This window comes from Erpetoichthys calabaricus, chromosome 1 (genome assembly GCF_900747795.2).
Source record: "Erpetoichthys calabaricus chromosome 1, fErpCal1.3, whole genome shotgun sequence".
In the NCBI taxonomy this organism is placed as follows: Eukaryota; Metazoa; Chordata; class Cladistia; order Polypteriformes; family Polypteridae; genus Erpetoichthys; species Erpetoichthys calabaricus.
Genome location: NC_041394.2, coordinates 108,490,438 through 108,513,366, shown reverse-complemented (window position 1 = coordinate 108,513,366; position 22,929 = coordinate 108,490,438). Strand labels below are relative to the sequence as shown.

General features: G+C 37.4%; 1 protein-coding gene across 1 annotated transcript in view; it reads right to left on the bottom strand.

Moving 5' to 3' along the window:
• xpot (exportin, tRNA (nuclear export receptor for tRNAs)) overlaps nt 1-22,929 on the bottom strand; it is an 89,546-nt gene that overhangs the window by 56,292 nt on the left and 10,325 nt on the right. The window contains exons 2-5 of the mRNA XM_028805073.2: nt 11,991-12,132; nt 10,583-10,665; nt 4,911-4,967; nt 1,131-1,200 (exon numbers count right to left, since the gene is read on the bottom strand). Coding sequence (XP_028660906.1) covers nt 1,131-1,200; nt 4,911-4,967; nt 10,583-10,665; nt 11,991-12,119 — 339 coding nt within the window. The 5' untranslated portion in view covers nt 12,120-12,132. The remainder of the gene's footprint in view (nt 1-1,130; nt 1,201-4,910; nt 4,968-10,582; nt 10,666-11,990; nt 12,133-22,929) is intronic.

Below are 22,929 nucleotides of genomic sequence, written 5' to 3'. Positions count from 1 at the left end.
TAAAAAGAAAAATACAGTATCAGTAAACCTCAATCACCATTCTGATTACAAGCCATGCTAAAATACTGTCCTAGTCTTACAATATGGCTTTTATATACAAAGATAAATATTAAATTTTCAACTGAAGTTCAAAAGCTTGCTATCAGTTAATCCAACATTTCACCAACATTTAACATTTGCATCTTTGTTTGCATTCGTCTTTAATGAGTTTCCAATACTGTTGTTCTCAAATGTTCTTAGTCTCATCCTGTTTCATACATTCTATATCTAGGAATCATTCATCTGAATTTGAATTTTAGATCTTTGCTGTCAACATTCTTAAACAAAATGTACTGAAATTGTAACAGACTTTAGCTAAATTAACATTCATAGCAAAGTAAACATAAAATAATACTTGCACATTCTTTTCTAGAACTGCTTTTACACTACTTGTCCTTACCCATTTTTTCTTGAATCTTATTATCTCAGCTAATAATCAACTAGCTCTGAATGCTCAGATTAGCCATCCAATAAAGGATGCAACTTGCCTCTTTCACACGTTACTAAGCAGAAACACCATACATACATGAGAAGACTCTTGTTGATGAAGACGTAATACACTGCATAAGTATAAAAAGTTAAGACGAAAAATGTGTGAAAATATTGAGGTTGTGATGGAATGCGTACCTCTAATGAATGATGAATCTAGTGTAATACACACACTACCCAAAAACAGCTGAGAATTTTTACCCATTTATACTGGCTAAGTGAGAGATTGTAAGATTGAAGACACCTGTAATAATAACTAAGAAAGATCAGTCTGCTTGAAGTGTTACTATAATACAGCTATTTGTTATAAATTCCAAAAGGGTTTTAGTAATTTTGTTCAGGCCATTTGAGAATGAATTTGTAGAATAAGCAAGAATTAAATTCTTTTCTCAGCTTTTTGTTTCGTTCAGCTATAAACCAAAGAAATGCAAGTATGGATGACCAAAGATATTTTAATTTCAAAAATTTTTAGGAATAATGCTGCATTATTTGAATGCAATGCAAGGGTCCCAATATTTTTAGGGAGTGTGATATACAGGAAGTGTTTTTAATTGCTTCAAATAACAATTATTAAATCATGTAGAAAACAAAAGTTAATTCACCTGTGCCTGCAGCCATGTCATTAAGGTCTCTCTGACAAGTTGATGCTGACCTGCTGTCAATTCAGGGTATCTGTGAAAGTAAAACATTAGGAAACAGCATGTATAATAATTTGGAGATCAATAAATAATACTTATACACTATCTGCACTCAGTAACCACTATATTAGGTTCACTTGCTCATTAAAAGGTTTAATTGTTTAACCAAATAATAGAATGGCCAAGGCCTAGGATGTAAGTAGCTTTGAACATGGCATCACTTGGTACCTATGTCATGGTTCCAGCACCTCAGAAACAAATATCCTTTTGGGATTTTCACACATTGCAATCGATTGAGTTTACAGTGAGTGGTGCAACTAAAAACAAAAACATTTAGATAGTGGCAGTTCTGTGGGCAATAACATCTAGTTAATTAGTGAGGTCAAAGGAGAATGATCAGACTCAATCAATTCCACTCACAACAACTGTCCCCAAGAGGGAAATTTGCTTTGTTAGCCGTGTTTTTAAAGAGAGACCAAGATGTCACATTAGAAACACAGTAAACAAGAACTCAACCATTAAACATAACTTTGTACAACTAAATAAAATACGGTATTTTAAGCAATCTCTACTGCTTGTTCTTTGATAATTGTTTCTTGTAGGGGAATGGTGTTTCTTCCATAAAATTATTATAATTATAAATTATTGTTTAGCTTTTGTAAAATTAAGCTATAGAAAACATTTCTCACACCACCTAACAAAATCATCTACCACTTGACTAGGACTTGTTTTTATCTCATTAACACGTTTAAAAAAATCCCCAAAAGTGGTCAAGTGATCAACAAAACTGAATTATTGTACAATAATGTTGCCTGATCCGGTAATTGTAAGCATCACATCACCACTGATTTTTCTGAAGTTACAGAATCCCTAGCCTACCTGTACCAACACCTGCATACGTCAGAGTTAGTGGTTTTCAACATACATGTTTGATAATGACTGACTGTTTGACATGTTTTTAACCTACAGCAGCGGTTCTCAAACTGTGGGGCTCAAAGTAACAAAAAGGGGGCGCAAATGTTGCCATATGTGGTGTAATTTCGCTATTCGTAGGGAAATTTTAAACTTGTAGCGGTGTATCGGCAGCAAAAAATATAGGAATAAATTTTATACGGGTTTCAAAAAAACGTTAGGGGGGGCACGATTAAAACTGTCATGAAAACTCGGATCGCAAATACTTAAAGGTTGAGAAATGCTGACCTAGAGAACATACATTATAAGCCATAATTCTAGAAACATATACAAATTGTACTATACAGGACCTAATTTTCTACACCTTATCAAATCAGCACTATAAAACAATCCATTTCAAATTCGGGCTCAAAACTTTTTAATCCCATCTCATATGTGATACTACAGATTTAGCAGTGACCCAAATCCCTAAGGAATGTTTCCAGAAGCATGTTGAATTTAGGTACTAGACAATTATACCTAAATAAGTAGCCACTTAGTATACTTAAGCATTTTAGTTAAATAACAATGTACAACAGGTTGCACACATCTGTCCTGAAGGCCTTGTGTAGACCTCCTTTACATGCAGAAATAAGACATTTAAAATAAACTCTTTAATCATGATAATGAATAGGACAATTAATGCAGACACCTAGCTTGTAATACTGACTTTGCTGTAAATGACAACATACGTATGAGAATGAGAACACAACACTTATTACCAATTTCTGTGTATTTCCTCTCACCATTTTAATAAAAACAATACATGTAAGGATTCCAACACTGGCAGCACGGTGGTGCAGTGGGTAGTGCTGCTACCTTGCAGTTAGGAGACCCGGCTTGCTTACCAGGTCCTCCCTGCATGGAGTTTGCATGTTCTCCCCGTGTCTGTGTGGGTTTCCTCCCACAGTCCAAAAGACATGCAGGTTAGGTGCATTGGCAATCCTAAATTGTCCCTAGTGTGTGCTTGGTGTGGGTGTGAGTGTATGTGTGCCCTACGGTGGGCTGGTGCCCTGCCCGGGGTTTGTTTCCTGCCTTGCGGCCTGTGTTGGCTGGGATTGGCTCCAGCAGACACCCGTGACCCTGTAGTTAGGATATAGCGGGTTGGATAATGGATGGATGGATTCCAACACTAAATCATCACAGATGCTCTATACAAAGAAACATATAATTTGACAAGATCAGAAACCAAAGGACTTAAATAAATATTAGGTCTTTCCCAAAAGCAAGTTTTCTTAAAAAAATGGCAAAAACAAATAAAAACAACATATTTACCTATTGCAATATTAAAAGTACAGTAATTTGTCTTAGACACTTACTTTGTTACATGAAGATGTACTAGGAGGGAGGAAAAAAGTGTCTATTTCAAACAGTAAAGAAAATCTTGCTGAAGCAGGGAATTTTCCCATTTGACTGAGTATTTTTCCATACATACAGGTGAAAAAGATTGTGGAGAGTGTGCTGGGGTGAATTGATGTGTGAAGTATTTTGAAACTCTTACATTACTGAAAAAGCCTCAGAATCTTCATCACTTCTCTCATTTTGTAAATGTGTAATTTCTTGCATGTCCAGGGTGGGGGATACTAATAGCTAAAGGATATTTTCAAGGGATGTACAAAAGCAAACTGTTAGTTTTACCAACAGTATGTTTGACTGAAAATATTTAAAAAAAAAAAAAAAAAAATCAACTGAGCACTACATTGTCATGAAAATGGGGAACAGAAAAAACAAACTGAAGACAAAAGGAAGGTCGAATCAGAGAGACATAATTTGAAATGCTGTAGTTGCTGTAAGGTTGGAGGTGCATATGTGGATAATGTCCAGTTATGCACACTGAAAATAAATGTCTGTTTATAAGAAGTAGGAATTTCTGCTCCCACCAATGGAGTGTTGTTTCTAGCAGCCACCAAATATGCAATTTCAGAATTTTTTTTTTACACTTTCTGAAAATATATTGAAAGAAGCACCAAGACAGAAAATATCAGATGGGCACTTTTTATTAGCATATGTTTGATTATCATTTCCCTTTGGGATTGCGCTGTACCATCATTACCTGGCTAGCTACTTTAAAAAACAAAAAAACAAAAAAAAACAAACAACAGTGTAGCCTGCTGGGTGTGAGACTTCACAGTGTATCTTCTGAAATTCCCTTTTGTACCACTATACACAGTACATGATACTGATAGTATGTGTTACTACAGGAAATAAAAAGGAATACATAATATTTTCATTATTATGTTGTCACATTTTGTATATGAATATCTATGCACCACTTTAGATTAACCACCATACTGTGCTATATAGCTAAAGATATCTTTTTAATTCCAAATTGCTTTGTGATTTTCTATCATGGAGTGTTTCTAACAGGCTCCACTGCATGTGGACTTATATTATTCCTCAGATTAAAATCCAACCTGCTGTTTTTACCTAAGAAATGTTGATGCCAGAAATATGTAATAAAATATTTTATTAGAAGATTGCTTATGTTGCTATTACCATCTTTGAATCTGATAAAAAAAAAAATCACATTTTGTGAATTCCACTTTACTGTGGAAATATCTGAAATGTTGTGTGGGTTTTGTTTCAGGTTTAGACTAATGCCTTATTGGCTATAAATGTGAGGTTACTCTCGGGGGAGGAAAACTCTAAATAAATAAATCTTCACTCTAACAAAGCACATGTCCAGGAAAAATTACAGAAAAATATGATTGTGAAAAAACAATAACTACTTTAAAAACACTGAACTCATCCTTTAAGGCTGTTTAATGAAGAAAAGAAAAAAGTGACCCTTACTTAAATTTGATTTGATGTTCCAAAACTTGAAAGCAGAAAAACTTCACATGATCATCACTGAAGGAAGAAAACACAAAAAAATAATAATAAAAGTAAGTTATTTAGGTTTACCATGTTGTATTATCCAGGTTGCATTTGCTAATATCCTTTTCATGCTCAGATGCTGACAAAGAACAGCACAGTAAAAATAACATCGGCATATGAATTTAAATATAGATAAAGTAAGTTAATTCTACTGAACAAGTGGAAATATTTCATGCTGGGGTTTCATTTGAGGCAAAATTAGTCAAGAAAAAAGTGAGTAAAAAAATAAAAAGAATAAAAAAAATCATATTGTAAAGAATATATATGCCATGACCATGCTATTATAGAATACCCCTTTCAGGCTCAAAACTTAATGGTCAGCCTTTGTAATAATACTCAGCTATTTGACAAATAATATAATCGCTTTAGTAAATGAGGGATACAAATCGTATTGAAAATCCCTTTGATACAGGTTTGGACATGGAGAGAATAATTCAAATAGCATCCCATCATACGACCAATTCATCCTTTCCACATACATGGATTCACACTCATGTGCACAGGCACAACGACAATATTTTGACATCAATCTGGATGATCAAACTCTGTCTACAAAACTCTAAATGTGTGTCTGTAAAGATTTGTCCACATAAAATGCACACATGCTATAAACTATTCACCACATAAAATAATGTACACTTTCAAGGTGTGTGAGGAGGTTGGGCGCCATAAGGGTCTTTATGATTTTTCTTGTAAAGTATAATGATGCGCACTTAAATAATTTATGGATGGAGGTACTGCAGAGAGGTAGCAAGTGGCAAAGAAACACATATACCATGGGCAAACTATGTGGCAAATGTAGACTTGACAATTTTGTGTGAAAGGACAATTTTTAGGTGTACTTGTAGGCATGTGCATTTCTTTTTTTCTCAAATATGTAGGCTATGTGCAAGTGCAGATTAATCCAATCTGCTTATTATGCTGACTGCCAATGCTCAAAGATGACAACTCAGGGACTTTAAGGTAAAGGCAATGTGTGGCACACACCTGGAAGGAGCTACAGTACCTAATATTCTTAACTGATGCCTCATAAGGAACAGTGGCTAAGGTGATAGGGTCAAGTTCGGGAGCATGCACTGGTACAGTGCGTTGCCGCACACAGTACACAATGAAACAACTCAGGATCCCGATTGGCAACCCCCCAGGCAGACACGCGGTCCAGTCCCACCCTCTGGAAATGACCCTCTATCTGCTGCAGCCAGGTGTTACATGGGCGACCCCTTGGCCTGGTCCAGCCACTCGGGTCCCCAACAATGAGGATCTTAAGAGCTGGATCACCCTCTGGGAAACGTGCCACATGGCCATAGTGCGTAACTGACGCTCCCTCGCTCACTCGACACAAAGTCAAGCCAACAATACCCAAGGATTTTCCGGATCCTATTATATCAACAATAAATAATAAGATGCAAGAAAAAATACAAAGAATTTTAGATCACTGGACAGCAATATGCAATCTAAGCAAACTGCTGTCTGGTGCAATCAGCAAACATAAATCTGCACATGCAAATAATGTCATTGTCACTGTCACTGGTCTTTTCTTGTGTCTTTGGCACTTCAAACTACAAGTTATAACACATATTAACTCGGCATACCTGGCATATTCCAATCAGTTTGTCTAAAGCACAAACAGGTCAATGGAGGATACAATTTCTAACACCAATAAACACTTGAGGGAGAATGCTATTTTTGTGAATGCCTCAGCATTCAACATCAGCGTACCCCTGAACATAGTAGGGAAGTTCACAACCTTTGGATTAAACATCACTCCCCATAAATAGTACCAGGGCTTCATTGCTGGCAGACCTAATCAAATACCTGCATTTGAAACTCAGGGCACCCTGAGCTGTGTGCTGAATCCAATGGTGTTTTTCTGTCTTTATGCATGAGTGAATTGCCAAATATGACATTTACTATAATCAAGGCTGCAGATGACAGCAATAGTGGGTTCAATTACCACTCATGAGGAGATAATTTACAGGGAGTAGGTTAAACATTAGTAGGTCAAACATCTTACTGAATGCTGCAAGCACATCTGCGCCATCAGTGAGGTTTAGAAGACCTGAACAGTGTCATGCCTTTGTTGACATTAATGTGATTACTGTGTAAAAGAAAGTAGTTTTAAGTTCTTCAGTTTATCGAGGACCTCTCAAGGTCCTTCAACACCACAAATTTTGTTAAGGCAGCTCAACAGCACCTTTACTTTTTGAGAAGTCTGAGGAAAGTGAACCAGTCACTTCAATCACTTCTACACATGTACAGTATGTAACATTTAACTGAATAACAGTCTAGTACTTCAGCCGTACCTTGTCAGATCACAAGGTCATGCAGCAGGTCATTAAAACAGACCTATTCTCCAAGTCAACACTCTTTACATACAAAATATGACGAGAGCTGCCTGAAGAAAGGACATTTAATTTAAAGGTGTTTGAAAACTGAGAAATACAGCAACATAATGTGTGATACCCATCCTCCACCATCTTGATATTGCAGCATTCAGTGCCATAATGACAGGTCATTAACTATTCATGTACATACAGTCTTCCAATTGACCTGTGGCCAAGACATTATATAAACACTTGTAATATCAATTAGTTTACACTACTTAATGTTATGCTGTAGTTCAGTTATACAGTATATGCAGAGTGGCTACTTTAGCAAGCACACCCGCTCTTAAAGGCACACAGCTTGCTCCTCAATATATGTAACAAGAAGGCACATTCAAGACACGTGATCTAATGAGCTTTGATGTAGGAAGATTTTTGGTACCAAAATTGGTGATTGACACATTTCACAAACACTTGCCTGCTTGGGAAATTTAACCAATACACTCTCTAAAGTTTAGAGAGAATGGTGTGATAAACAAAAAAATCATCCAGTGAGCTTCAGTTCTGGGTGAAAAAAATGTCATGTTCATGAGTGATGTCAGTGGAGAATAAGTAGACTTGTTCCAGCTAACAGAAAGACCAAAACACTCAAATTACAGCTGTCTACAACATTGATGTGCTGACTGGCATTTCAGAACATGCAACACAAAGAAAAGTAAAGATTATAAGAGTAGGGGGTACAGCAGCAGCAAAACAAAAGTTCCATTTCCGTAAGCTAATAACAGAAAGACAAGGCTATTGCAGGAAATTAAACACCAAAGGTAGATGACTGAAAACGAAAAAGAATATGTTACCTGGTCTGCCAAATCTCAGTTTCTACTAAGAACGAGATGACATTGTCAAAATCAACCCCCACTTTTATGTCCATGGGTAATTAATGTCCTAAACTATCTGAAATTGGAAAAAATCTAATTCTCACTCCTAGGATCTGTCCACAATGTTTTAAAACATGGCAGAATCTAATCAATAGCACTTCAGAATAATCTCAATATCAGGGAAAAGGATACTCTTCCTTCCTTGCTGTTTCAAAGATTTGGTCTGTTGGCTGGCTCTCCTGTCTTTCTTTGGGGGGGGGGGGGGGGGGGTGAATTTTGATTTTGTTAAGTTTGATGTGATTATATGGATTTTTATTTTCTTTTAATTAATGTCATCCTGTTTTATATCAAATATACAGGCTGATGCCAGTAGCATTACTGTCAGGAAAAGGTTTTTTGGCACGTATCAGGCCACTTACACACCATCCGAGCATTCGCCAAATGTCACAACCTAACTAATCATTGTTGCTGACTGTGTACTTCCCTTTGTAACCACAGTCTATTTTTAACAGACTCTTACAGCAAAATAATGGATCACAGCACACAATGTCCTTTTAGGCTTTTTCCATTCTGATTGCAGTTTACTTCAATGCTCTGAAAGTGCCCAGATCTCCAGCCAATACAGGACTTTAGGGCTAAGGTGAAATGAGAAATTAGTAGCATGAACATGTGTCCAAAACTCAATAGGTACTATATGATAGTACCAAGTTATCAAGAACCAAAATCCCTATAGCATGTTTGTGCAGCACCTTGTTAAATTAATGCCTTACTGAACTTTAGATGTTCTGGAGGGAAAGGTGCATCCTAACAGATGTGTAATTAAAGTGGTCACTAAGTAGATACCTTCCGGTTCCTAATTGTCCGGTATGATAAATATTCCATGCCCTTACCTAATATCTTTATTGTTACACTGACACTGTTGGATTTTAGCTGATAATTAATTGTATTCTCTATTGCCAATATTTTGTTCAGTAAGGAAGCCTGTGTTGAGTGCTGCCAGGATAGGCTGACCCCCTAGAATCTGAACTGGATTATGTGGGTTTGAGAATAAATTAAAATGTCATATATCTGTCAGATCACATCATTGGTATTAAACATGGAAAATACTTTGAAGACAGTCCTATTATTTTACTTTGCTTTAAAGAATTTGCAAGCCACCCCTTCACTCAGCTCAAGCCAGGCTTATAGAAAAGAACTCAAAAACCTAAAAATCAATGAGGCAGTTAGAATACTTCTTACCATTAAAAGATAAAATTACTAAAAGCAAAATTATGACTGTTCATAAAGGCTACTCTTTCTAATTGGACAGTTCACTTCATTGGTGACTCATGAAAAGATCTATTATAAAAAAAAAATTTTGGGACGAGACGTGATCTTTTAAAGAGAGACAGAGAGACGCTTTCACGTCCTGCGAGACGGTCAAGTCACACCCTACTTACAACCATTTTCAAACAACACCACGGTCATCTAACCTCTCAGTTGTGGAATGCTTTTGAAAGACACACTTCCTGTGCTCTCAGCTCTTAAAAATTTTATACGTTCTAGATAACACGTCAACGACTAAGTGAAGAAGAAAGAGCAGCGTGTCAAAAACAGACCCAAAAGCATTGAGAGAGAAAAGAAAGCAAAAAAGAACAAAAATAATCTATGTGCAAATTCTGAAAATAAGGAAAGTAATAATCAGCCCATCCCACGAGACTAGACTTTGTGCCTAGAGATTTAACCATGGCCGGGGCCGGAAAAAGACAAAGTAGAACATAGTAAAGAATTCAAAAACGTTGGTACAATACACATGCAGAGCGGGTTAGAGAAAATGGAAGTAGGAAAATTAGAAAGTCTCAGAAAAATGATAGTAAAGATCGCATTAGCACAAACAAATGGAAAATATTACTCGGTGAAATAACGGAACGGCAAAAAGAGATTGAATAATGTTTGAGGATGTCTGGGGGAGAAGAGAGACAAGGCAGTGAGACAAAAGGACAGCTGCTGTACAGGGTTTTAAATGTTCGAAGAGCCACACGAGATGCTGATCACGCGGCACGGCAGCAGCAGCAAGCCAGCAGCTGATTGAGCAAAGAGGAGGTTAAAAAAAAAAAACTATTTGTTTCCCATTCTATCACCGTTTAAGTGGGGTTTCCTTGGGGTGCGTGCAGCCCCCATCTTCACAACGTCGCGTAGCGTTGGCCGCCTATTCCAACCAAAAAATAAAAAGCTATGTTGTCCCTGAATGTAATGTGTGAATACAAGAAAGAGTTTTGAAAAATCCCAAATTTCACTTAAAACTAATAGTCACGTCTAGGTCAGAAGAAAACAGAATAAAGAAATAGGTCTTTGTAAAGTCACAGACATTAAAAGGTACCTGAAGAAGACACCACCAACAAATCTTTACCTGTATAAGCCCTTAGCCAGTGCTTCTGCACACCCCTGCCAAGCATCTTGAGAGATCTTTAGTTCTTCAAAATATGCCAGTGCCTGAAAACCCCAACCGTACAAGTGAGTAAACAAATAACATCCTGAAACTCAAGATCTAATAAAAACAACAGTAAAAACAGGATAAGCCTGACAAAAGCAAAAAGTGATAGAGCAAATACTTTTTTATACGGTTATTTTAAATAGTCTGCAAAGAATAAAAAAAAAAATATCAAATAAGAATATTATTGTGTGTGTATTTGGTTGGAGCCTATTCCAGCAGAAATTGATGTAAGACAGGGTCAAACCCAGGACAGTACGCAAGGCCATGGTAAGGTCCACTCCAACAGATACCCCTAATAACACTCCCTTAGGAACAACTTAAAATTGATAATTAAACTAACCTGCATGTCTTTGGGAAGGGGCAGTAACACTGCTCTATGACACCTTCAAGTAGGAAACCTCAGATGCCACAGTTACCAGATCTCAATTACTATATAATTCTAATCTGTAAATATTTACATTAAATTAGTCACGTTGATAAAATGATTAGTGCTCAATGAGTTTAAATTCTTCAAGACTGACTGAAGATCTATTCATGCTATTAACGGTTACTTAAGTTAGTAATATTCTCAGGATCCAGCATCTTGCACTTCAAACCTACATTAAGTCATATGTCTTGAGTATGAAAATTCTCTTCATATTTTGTGTGGGTGCTCCTCTGGGTACTCCAGATTTCCTTCTGGAAACACAAAATCTAAAACAATCAGTTTAGATTAACTGACAATTGCAAAGTGGTCCTTTGCAAGTTTGGGGGAGTATACCCTGTATAGGGATACTCCACACCTTGCATTCAGTGCAACTGGTATAGGTTCAGCCCACTTGGGGGTCCTGAACTGGATTAAGCAGGTTTGAGTATGTTATATTTTCTAGTAGAAGTTTCTAACAGGGACACTTACTATATTTTTACTGTCATGATATACTGGTGTCACACTTTGTTAAAAAGGACCTTCAATAAAACTCAGAGAGTAGATTGCTGTCAGGATTTAAGACATTCTTGGCAAATAAAAATTACAAAATGGGCTCTTTTGCATCAAATTGCATGGTTTTCTCTTTAAAATATATTTACATCTTGCATATATTGCCTATCTTTCAAAAATAAATATGTAGTAAATTAAGCATATAGAAAAATAATGATTCAAAGTGTCTATGTTGGAATATAGAGAATGTGTTTTGTTAGAGCCTTGGGCTATTAGCTTCTAACATTTTCTCAACTGGAATTAAAAAACAAACATACACCTCAGTGAAAACACTACTTATAACGAAACAGCACAGACAAAAGACAAATGATACATCTAGAAAGTAAGTAAATAATATTTGCTACTCACTCTTTGTCTAAAGCTGGCATCGGCATTTGGGTTAAGACCCAAAAGTGCCTGTTCGTCCATAGCTACAGCTGATGTGTAGATAACTGTTCTTTCCAGTAAAACTTGCTCCCTTCTCCCCTTTTTTTGCATGAGCTACACACATCTGTAAACATCAATCAAAATTTTATTAAGGTAAAGACATCTGACTAGAGTTAAACAGAAGACAGAAACAAGGTTAATGGGAAATAGGCAAGTCAAAGATATTCATTAAAAGTTATCATATATTTACATTGATGACATTAAGGAAGCAAAGGAAGATATAATGACACCGAGGTAAAAAAAATAAATAAATAAATAGTAATATTTTGTAATTTGCTAATGTTTTCAGGTATGCTGACAAGTGTTAATTGAGTTAGACAAATCTTTAAATGCCAACCACTTGGAATGAGCTTGATCAGTAAATTTGGACATCAAGATATGGTGAACTAAACAATTCATTTAATTAAAAAGCAAATTTTTTTACAGTCATCTGACAGCAATCTTTCTCAAAGTGAGGCTCTAGTATAGCCATATTTGAAAAACTATACTGTATCACTAACTATTTCTGTTATTTTTGCATTCTCCCTTCAGATTGCTCTTCCCCGCTATCCATTAAGTTGGCATACCTGTATTCTCTCCAGCTCCCTAAGTTCCATACTTGATTCAGACTGTCCTCTTGTCTCCCATTCAACTCACACCTCTCCCTGTCAGCCACAGCTAGGCTGAAAGTGAATGGCAGAAAAAAAGCCCTAGAAAAGTACTACTCTCCTCATCTTCCCTCTCAGTAAAGATCTATTTTTCCAAATCTTCCCTGAATCTTCAGAACAGACATCTTTTTTCCTATTCTCTGCCTTTACGTTTCTTAAGCCCAACTGAAAGAATGTTGCAGGGCATTGCGACTCATATCTTTTGACAAATTATACTGAGGCAAAACAAATGTACTACATTTTTGTACCTACAGAGTATTAAATTACTATGTAAGTTAAACTTCTGTCTAACAGTTAATTTAGGGATTACTGATGCTGGTGTAGGTTTTTTGCATCATTCCAAAAGAAACATTTCTGAACAGCAAGTACATTTTTTTTCAACTCATGTTGTTCATTTTGCTATCATATTTAAACATTTTGTATTTATTTAGGTCAACTTTTTAAATGCAACTTTTACATTTTTTTTTTATTACTTATTGTCTTTACTTTTTCTTATTATACATTAAATATATATACAGGTACTCCTCACTTTACGACCACTCACACTTACGACCAATCGAGTTTCGACCTGCAATTCGGGGAATCCCCTTTCTCAGCTTGAGTGTCGGTCAGTGGCGAATGGTGACATGCGCACTGAGCGTACTATAGGCTTGCTATGCGCTTTTTCAGTCAGTTTCATTCCTACAAGCAGTCACTGTGTAACCTCGTTTTTTTTTTTTTACATATTTGTAACCCCAAAATAGTACAGATGTCGACAAAAAGAAAAAGTATGGCATCATCTGGAGAAACTGTTAAGAAATGAAGGAAAGCTATCGACCTTGAAATGAAAATAAAAATCAAACAAGACTACGAAGCCGGTAAAACAGGATCCTGCCCCAAGTGGAGGAGTTCAAGTATCTCGGGATCTTGTTCACGAGTGAGGGAAGAATAGAGCGGGAGATCAACAGGTGGATCGGTGCGGCATCTGCAGTGATGCGGGCTCTGCATCGGTCTGTTGTGGTGAAAAAGGAGCTGAGCCGCAAGGCAAAGCTCTCAATTTACCAGTCGATCTACGTTCCTACCCTCACCTATGGTCATGAGCTATGGGTAGTGACCGAAAGAACGAGATCGCGAATACAAGCGGCTGAAATGAGTTTCCTCCGTATAGTGTCTGGGCTCTCCCTTAAAGATAGGGTGAGAAGCTCAGTCATCTGGGAGAGGCTCAGAGTAGAGCCGCTGCTCCTCCGCATCGAGAGGAGTCAGATGAGGTGGCTTGGGCATCTTCCTCGGGGAAGACCCAGGACACGCTGGAGGGACTCTCTCTCTCTCGGCTGGCCTGGGAACGCCTTGGGATTCTCCCGGAAGAGCTAGAAGAAGTGGCTGGGGAGAGGGAAGTCTGGGCATCTCTGCTCAAGCTGCTGCCCCCGCAACCTGATCACGGATAAGCGGAAGAGGATTGATGGATGAAATAGCATGTGACTTGAAATTGGCACATTCGACAATTTCAACAATTTTAAAGGATAAAGTTAGAGTGAAAGAGGCGGTGAAATCATCGACAGGATTTAAATCCATAATAACTAGGCAGCGAAAAGGTCTTATTAATGAGATGGAGAAATTACTGGCGAACTGGTTTGACAACCAGATGCAAAATAATATGCCGATAAGCCTTTTAATAATTCAAGCTATGGCATGTAGTATCTTTGAGACTTTGAAGGCACGTGAAGGCGAAAAATCGACAGAATCATTTACAAATGATAATATGTACATATGCATGTCTTTTTATGAATAAATTTGAAGTTTGTTGCATAATTTTATATAATTTTATAATTTTACAACAATCCGATATTCCCGGCGCAAGCTCCTCGCTTATCGACCAATTCGCTTAACGATGTAGTCATCGTAACGGAACTCGGTCGTAAAGTGAGGAGTACCTGTAATTTTGTACTTTTATATATATATATATGTATATATACACACACACACACACACACACACACACACACACACACACACACAGTAGACCCCCGCAAAGTCGCGGTTCAGGGTTCACGGACTCAGTCGTTCGCGGATTTTTTCTTAGAACCTAACTATTAATTGTTAGCGAAAAGCGCAAATATCCTCTGCAATTTTGTATGGCTTTTTTGTGGCAATACTGTGCTGTAGAGAGAACAGGAAGCAACCACTGAGGGAAACGCGGTTTGGGATGGTGAAAGTAGCCACGATGTCGTCGAACCGCTCTGCACTTTCTAAGGCTTCTGGAACTGAACCTAAGCACCAGAAGAAGTTTAAAACACTCCAGAAGAAGGTTGATTTGCTCCGGGAACTAAATAGCCATGCTGCAGTAGCGAGCCACTATGGCATTAATGAAAGCACCTTATGCTACATAAAGATGAACGAAGCAGCGATCTGGAGTACCATATCTGTAAGTTTCTGTGATAGTGCCAAAAAGGAAAAGACCGTAAGGAATAAAAATATCATCAGGATGGAACCTGCCTTGGCACTGTTGGTCACCGACTGCAGGAAGACGGTAACATCATCCGTGAGAAAGCACGGAAATTGTACCAGCAGTTCGCTACAGGAGACAATATAGCAACGTCCTATGACAATGTTCCTGAAACCTATAAAGAAAAGCCAGCACAAAACCCCACCAGAAGAAGACCCATACAAAGATACGACTCCTCCTGAAGCGCTCGAAGAAGAGGCGCCATCCGAGGAGTTTTAAATCTACTAAAGTTTTAAAGCTACTTCATCATCATCATCATCAATATCATTCATCATTGGCGAGTACCCATACATTTTACTGTATTTTAATTAAATGAAATTGTTATGTATTTACTCTACTTATAACAAAGAAAATGACAGCGCATACCAAAGAAAACATGCTTGCATGAATTACAGTATGTATAGCGGTAACATCGGTATTTTACATTCTAGCACCGCGGGAGACATAGCAGTACAGTACTGTACAGTAGACGGATTTACCTTTACATTCTGTTTTTAGGTAATGTATTAAGGTAATTTTTTAGGTAATGTATTAAGCTGAGTTTGCAATGAAATTAAAGTGCTTTGGGGGCATACTGTATTTAGGGTTGAAATTATAAAAATAGGCATTTAAAAGGCATTTTTTAACCACATCCAAAAGTCGCGGTTTTTCACAATTCGCGGGTGCTCTAGGAACGTAACCCCCGTGAATTTTTGGGGGTGTACTGTATGTATATGTATGTGTATATATATATATATATATATATATATATATATATATATATATATAAAATCCTACGCCTAGAAGTGCAACAATTTTATGTGACTTTTTTGTCACGCTTTAAATCGGGCTTATTTTAAAACCTACATATATATGTTTGGTATCATTCTTTTCAGAATTTATCGAACTTTAATGTGATGCTGTTAGATTTTCAGATTCCTATTCTGTTTTTAAATTATAAACTAAAATATCAAGAAAGTCGTGGTTTTTAATATCAAGAAAGCTGTGGTTTTTATTTCTGACTGAGTAAACTTTCTTTCACAGGAACCAACCATTAAAAAAAATTATCTATTCACAACACCAGTGTTTATATTTAGGTGATTTAGTTAGATGAAGGTCGAGGCGCCGAAGATGCCGAGGGGCTTGCCCCCATAGTATAATATAAAAACTTAAATGAGCCAATGAATATAATCAGTTTGTTCATCTTTATAATCTTGATACACATTCAGCAATATCTCCTTTTGTGGAAAACCCAACTACTAGACATCTTAAGAAGTAGGTTACTACCACCTCCGTGTAACATGTTCTTTATTAAACTGTCAAAAATCCTCTGTTATTAGTTATTGTAGCAAATAGAGGTTCTGTAACACACAAAAATGTATTCACTCACAGTTCTGCTAAAAATTGTCCTCTTTCCTTCATACTTAGAAGGTGAAGGGAATAACTGAGAGGAATCTCACCGCACTTGATTAGTAGTATACAGGATAAATCCACACACTGTTTTTTAAGTCCATTCCTTCCCAGGTGGATGATGGTGACCAGACAGTTGTCTGCCACATCTTAAGAAAGAAGGCTAGAAGGGCACAGACACATTTGCTGATTTTTAGACTTTCAAGTGAGAACCAGGATTTCACCTGGGTTGTGCAGATGATCGAAAGTGAATTTCAGCAATTTTTCTTCTTCAATTTAATCACCAGAGAAAATATCTTAAAGTAATTTAACACAGGTGTGATATGTTTCTACAGGCGTTTACCACTGCTATGTAGTTTTTCTATAGAGTCACTTGTTGCCAGCCTTGGCATAAATATCTGGTAAAAGGGGAATATGTAACTATAAATATATGAGCTCAAGGCACCACTTTGGCACTTCTGGAAGATGAGGTATTGAAGATGCTAGTCTGTCTCACACGTTGAGAAAAAGGTATCCTTTAGCATTTCGGGACAAAATAAAAATTACGGTATATAATGTTCATGTGCCACTTTAAATTTTGAGCCAAACTCACAGTAAGCAGTTAACGGTTAATTTCTACATTTTCAATTTTGTCTCTGTTCTTATGAAAACACTGTGTTTGATTACTTGAGTGACTTTAAAGTAATAAACCTAGATTCCCATGCCTACCCCACCAACCAATCAACTGATTAATTTACTCGTCTTCTTAATTTAGTTGTGGGATTATAGGAAACCAGACCACGTCCTTAAAGTATTTGTCAAAGGTATGGCACCAGCCCTGTGTGAAGCATAACAGTGCACACTGACAAACACTTTCCTGCACCCACTCATACTGTTCCAATTCAAGTATTTAACATAAATCTTTGAGGTATGACAGGAAAAAAGGAGTACCTGGGGAAAAACACAAGGAGAAGAGTAGAGAGGCTGTGACCCCGAAGATTCTGAAACTACTAAACAGCTGTGTTGTCCTCTTCCAAGCATGGCATGAAAGTTAAAAATAAGAAAACAAAGGTAATAGGACTGAGGTAAAGAGGAAACAGAAACACAAAAAACAAAGATGTACAAAAAAAATCCAAACCACATCAAACATTGCTGCTACACTGGAGGGCCAATTAATTTTTTTCTTAATGTAACTGCAAGAAAAGTGATAAGGAACTAAGTACATGAAAGGTGATCTAAGAAAAAAATATGAAAAAAATGTTGGTCAGAACACCAATGTGGACATGGAGTACTTTATAAGTGAAACACATACACCATGAGGAACACAAATTCTAAATGCAAAAATGGTAAGAAATTGAGAAATATAAATAATAAATTTAGGTGGTTTCAGTATATAGCAAGGATGCATCCAACCATTTCATCTAGTCTGCTTTCCAAGATTAGGGATGAACCCTACCATTCTCAGCAATATTAGGTTAACTCACACCATGTTAATTAGAGTTGACAAACAACCTAATATTCATTTCATAGGAATGCGATTTTTTGTGATGTTTAATCCTTTATTTGCCATATACAATTTCTTATATTAGGAATTTGTCATTTTTCGCATACCTCAACTTGCTCTCCAGAGAGACACAGAATTTTGGGGGGCAGAGCGCAAGGCCAGCTATTTGTACAGCACCACTGGAGCAATTGCAGGTTAGGGTCATGCTCAAGGGAGTAAATCTGGACTAACTTGAAAAAATTAACAAAGGAAGAATGCACAAACGCTATGCATGCTATGACTGGACCACGGACCACGCACCATGACTTGAGCTCACTCTGCTGTAGCTGTGACTGAACTGTGCTAACTAACTACTCATTATAAAGCATTGCAATTTCATGTTTAAAAGCACTTTCACAACTAATGCTAATATAATTTCTACTCCTGCAGTTAGTATATTCAATTAATCAAATCCATATCCCTCTTAACATTCAACTGCAGACTATAAATATGAAAAAATGACACTGACTACGCACATATTGAATTTAGTATCGTTCTCTGTAATCTGTTGACTACAATGGAATGAAGACTTGGATAAGGTCCACAAGAGCCGTTATCTTGTCCAGATATATGAGCTACAAATAACTATTTTGGATTAGTCATCTGAAAATTGGAAACTAGATGGACTTGGACACAAAGGAGTAAATATTCATCTAAGGTAAGGAGGAAGTTGAGGAGATCATGCATACATATACTTCTAGCTTCACTGATGCTGTTTTCCACAGCCAAAGGAATAAGACCCCCATGCCGTTAAACAGTAATGGAAGTTAGAGGGAAGCATCACGTGGAAACAAAGCTTTGGGCTTGTTACCAGAACAGTAATAATACACTGGAATACCTTTGGAGTCTTGTTGCAGTATATGCAAAGCAGCTGTTTCTGAGATTTTCTTTCAGTCCAATTAAAATAGAATGTGGCTTTGCATTTTCATATATGGTGCAGAATAATAAACTGAACTAAACTAAACTAATAATAATAAACAAAACATTTTTACTCACCAACATATTTTGCTTTAGAAAGCAAAAAATCTTTCTCCACACCTTTCACAATTTCCTGTTGCTTACCTGGTATAAGACTTTCAAATGTGAACACTACCAACCTGTGAAATCAACCTTGGTTCACACAATATGAGGGGATGAATACCTATACACTCCTGGGACTGAAACCTTGGAATTTAAGTGGCTTTATACGCGAGTCACACAATTCTTATCTGTGCATTTGCATTCAGCAACCTATTGTGCTTCTTTTGATAAATTCTAAAATTAAATAACTTTTTTTTTTATAAATGACATTTTAAATATAAGGAACTGACTAACACTGTTATACAATTATAGATTTACTTCAATATCTTAGTTCAATTTAGTTAAAATATCCACTGTGCACTTCACAATTCATATTTCTTACAAGGTAAAGGGCTCAAGCCACTATGAACTGGCCTGTCACGTACACTAAAAGTATGGGACATGGGAGAGCAGGGGAAAAATAGATTTCAAAATTCAGTGTTTCAATTTTGTAAAACAATGAATTTCCATAATGAGGGAAACACAATATATTTTCCAAGCATTTACAACCAAATGAAAACTGAATTTGTGGGTTGTAGAAACAGTAAGTGATTTAACTTGGTTAATTAATTAATTATCAGCCGTGTCTCTGCCAATGCCAGTAGTTAACTCTTTGAGGGCTGAATATTTTGTTTCAAAAAACACAGTTTTCCGAAAAGCACACAAAGCTATGGTTTCACACAGAAGTCAACACAATACGTCTGTTGCTGAGAACTGTGGCCGCCAGTTCATCAGGAATGCCCTACAGGCTGGCTTCCAAGCTGTCTTCACATGGCGGGGGCGGTTGCGGTCGCCATGCAGCACAATCTGGTTTGTATTTCTTGTCATTGTGACCGTAGGTACGTCAGCTAAAAGAACCTGTTCAGCAACACGATCAGCTGTGGACCAATCAACTGATGCTGGTATCTCACATTCATTTTTGATCACAAAATCGGAGTTCGACAATTCAGAGTCTAATTCAATGATAATAGGCTAAACGTTGTCCATGGAGTAATTCGCTTTATGCATTTGCTTCGATCTCTCGACAGATGCCGATGCCATTTTTGCCAATGTTTGCTCCTTGCTACTCACACGAGCACAGGGAATCTCAGTCAAACCAATGAAGCTAACTTTCCTTCTAGCAAAGAGTATCCAAATAAAACATAACGGTGGGTTTTGTCACAGGTTACAGTTGACCAAGACTGTCAAGCTCTCCTTTTGGCAAAAGTCAACATCCGCCCTGAAATAGTTAATTAAATAATTCAGTAAGGCTCCTACTTTAGTACCATACCTTCCTCTGCTGTAGGAGGAAGTTTCTGGCTGTTGGATTTATGTCAGGGTAACTAAAGCACACACGTTTTAAGAAACAGAATAACACAATTTATTGATACACACAAGTATTATAGAGGGCAGCACGGTGGCGCAGTTGGTAGCGATGCTGCCTCGCAGTTAGGAGACCTGGGTTCGCTTCCCAGGTCCTCCCTGCGTGGAGTTTGCATGTTCTCCCCGTGTCTGCGTGGGTTTCCTCCGGGCGCTCCGGTTTCCTCCCACAGTCCAAAGACCTGCTGGTTAGGTGGATTGGCGATACTAAATTGGCCCTAGTGTGTGCTTGGTGTGTGGGTGTGTTTGTGTGTGTGTACTGCGGTGGGTTGGCACCCTGCCCGGGATTGGTTCCTGCCTTGTGCCCTGTGTTGGCTGGGATTGGCTCCAGCAGACCCTTATGACCCTGTGTTCGGATTCAGTGGGTTGGAAAATGGATGGATGGATGGATGGAAGTATTATAGAAATATGATAACTGCATAAACAGACATATAAGGCAGTGCGCAGACTACAGTGTTCTCCCCAGAAATTTTTTCCAGCCAGGTGGCATGAAAAAGCAGCCGGGCAGGGCGGGGAAATTTGGTGGTGGGGAAAATTAAATGTGCACCATTTTTATTAGTTGATTATTATTAATTATTTTCCAATGCTCAATATGACTTCCTTTTTTAAGGTTTGACACTTGTGCCAGAATATTTTTATTAAATTTAAGAAGTATCCAATTCAGGATCTTGCAACCCTAACAAAAATTTTAAATAACAATCGTTATGACATAAACCAAGAGGCACAAGTATTGTCGCTATCGGGAAGAAAAGTGAAAACAATGGAAAAAATAGTATGGGAAACCTAATGAAGAAAAATTCAAAAAAATTCTTCAAAGCCAACTTGCATATGCAGAAGGTGTCTTCAGTTAAATATTTATTCTTCTTTTCTTCCTAGAGGACCAGTTGTCTGCAGCTTTTCCATAATCAAAGTCCCCAGGATCTGGGCCCTCCAAGGAGATCAGCATGAGGTTATTTAGCGTGATTTGATTCATGCGATTTCTCAAACATGTGTTGATCCTTTTAAGGGCAGAAAACCCCCTTTCACATTCAGCTGTGCTCACTGGGATCACTAGCCCAATATGAGCTAGTTTGGCTGAATTTGGAAAGGACTCTTAGAGCTCTGATGTTGTTGCCATTTTTAGTAAAATCCATTTTTGTACGATTGACTTCTGATCACTTTTGACCCAACTGTCCATTCTTGCCTGCTACTTTCATATTTTCAAATTGGAGGGCTACCATTTTTGGAGTAATGATCTAAAAGAATTTAAGCAGACTCACCTGAATTGTGAGCTTCTGCATTGAAAACTTTTGAAAAGCTGGAAATAATTGGCATGTCGGGGAATCTTGTATCTAGGTGCTTGACAACTGTCTCTAGATATTTATCATATATTGAAGTTTTGAATGACATTACATCACTCTGTGTATAAACAATGCAGAGATCTGACCATTCTTCTGCCAGACAATGATGAAGGCTTTGAAAATATCTCCCAGGAGTGTCTTTCAACTCCATGATAGACAATTTTGTGGCAAGCAAACTTGGCTTAGTTTCGGTAAGACTGACATCTTGCCTTTGCCAAGCCTTAGATAAGTTGGACACCAAAGGTAATACGTCTGAAAGCATCATCAAAGACGAAAAAAAATTGTACGTTTTAATACATCTGCTTAATCCTTCAGCTGTGATGTCATTTCGTTCAGTAGCCTCTCTTTCCAGCGCAGCTATGCCACTCCTCATACACTGTCGTAGTGACTGTACTGCAGAGTCATGAGACAGCCATCTAGTGTCACTGGCCATTTTCAGCTTAATCTGGGGAATGTTCAGAATATTTTGAATTTCCGTTAAATCAGCGATCCTAACTGAAGAATTTTGGAAGAAATAGAACAGCTGCCTTAAGATGTCGTTCAGTTTTGTTAAATAAGGTACAGAAGCTGCTGCTTGGGCACTTGCAAGGGCCAATCTGTGGTTTACACAGTGGCAGTTGACCAAGAGTCCAGAGGTTTTATCTTTAAGGTTTTGCCACACCTTTCTGTTTCCCAATCATAACAGCCGCTCCGCTCCATCTGACCCTCGTCCAACCAGATTAGCAGTTTTGAAGCCTAGAGTGTCCATAAATCTCACTCAGTGTGTTGGTTACAGTCTTCGCTTTGCCATCAATCATATTGCGGGTTGATACAAAACTAATTCTGACCTCTTTAGTGACCTGGCAAACATATTTAAAGTAAATAATTAATTGTTTTACATCTGAGATGTGTGTGGTTTCATCACACAGAATACTGAAAAATTTTTCAGCGTGTATATTTTTCAGTATGTTAGACTTTACTTCTGATGCTAAGTCTCTTTTCTGAAATAACTGAGCAGTGTTGTTTTCTGAACACTTTTTTAAATTATGTTGGTAAAACGTTTGGAAAAAATTAAAATTACCTA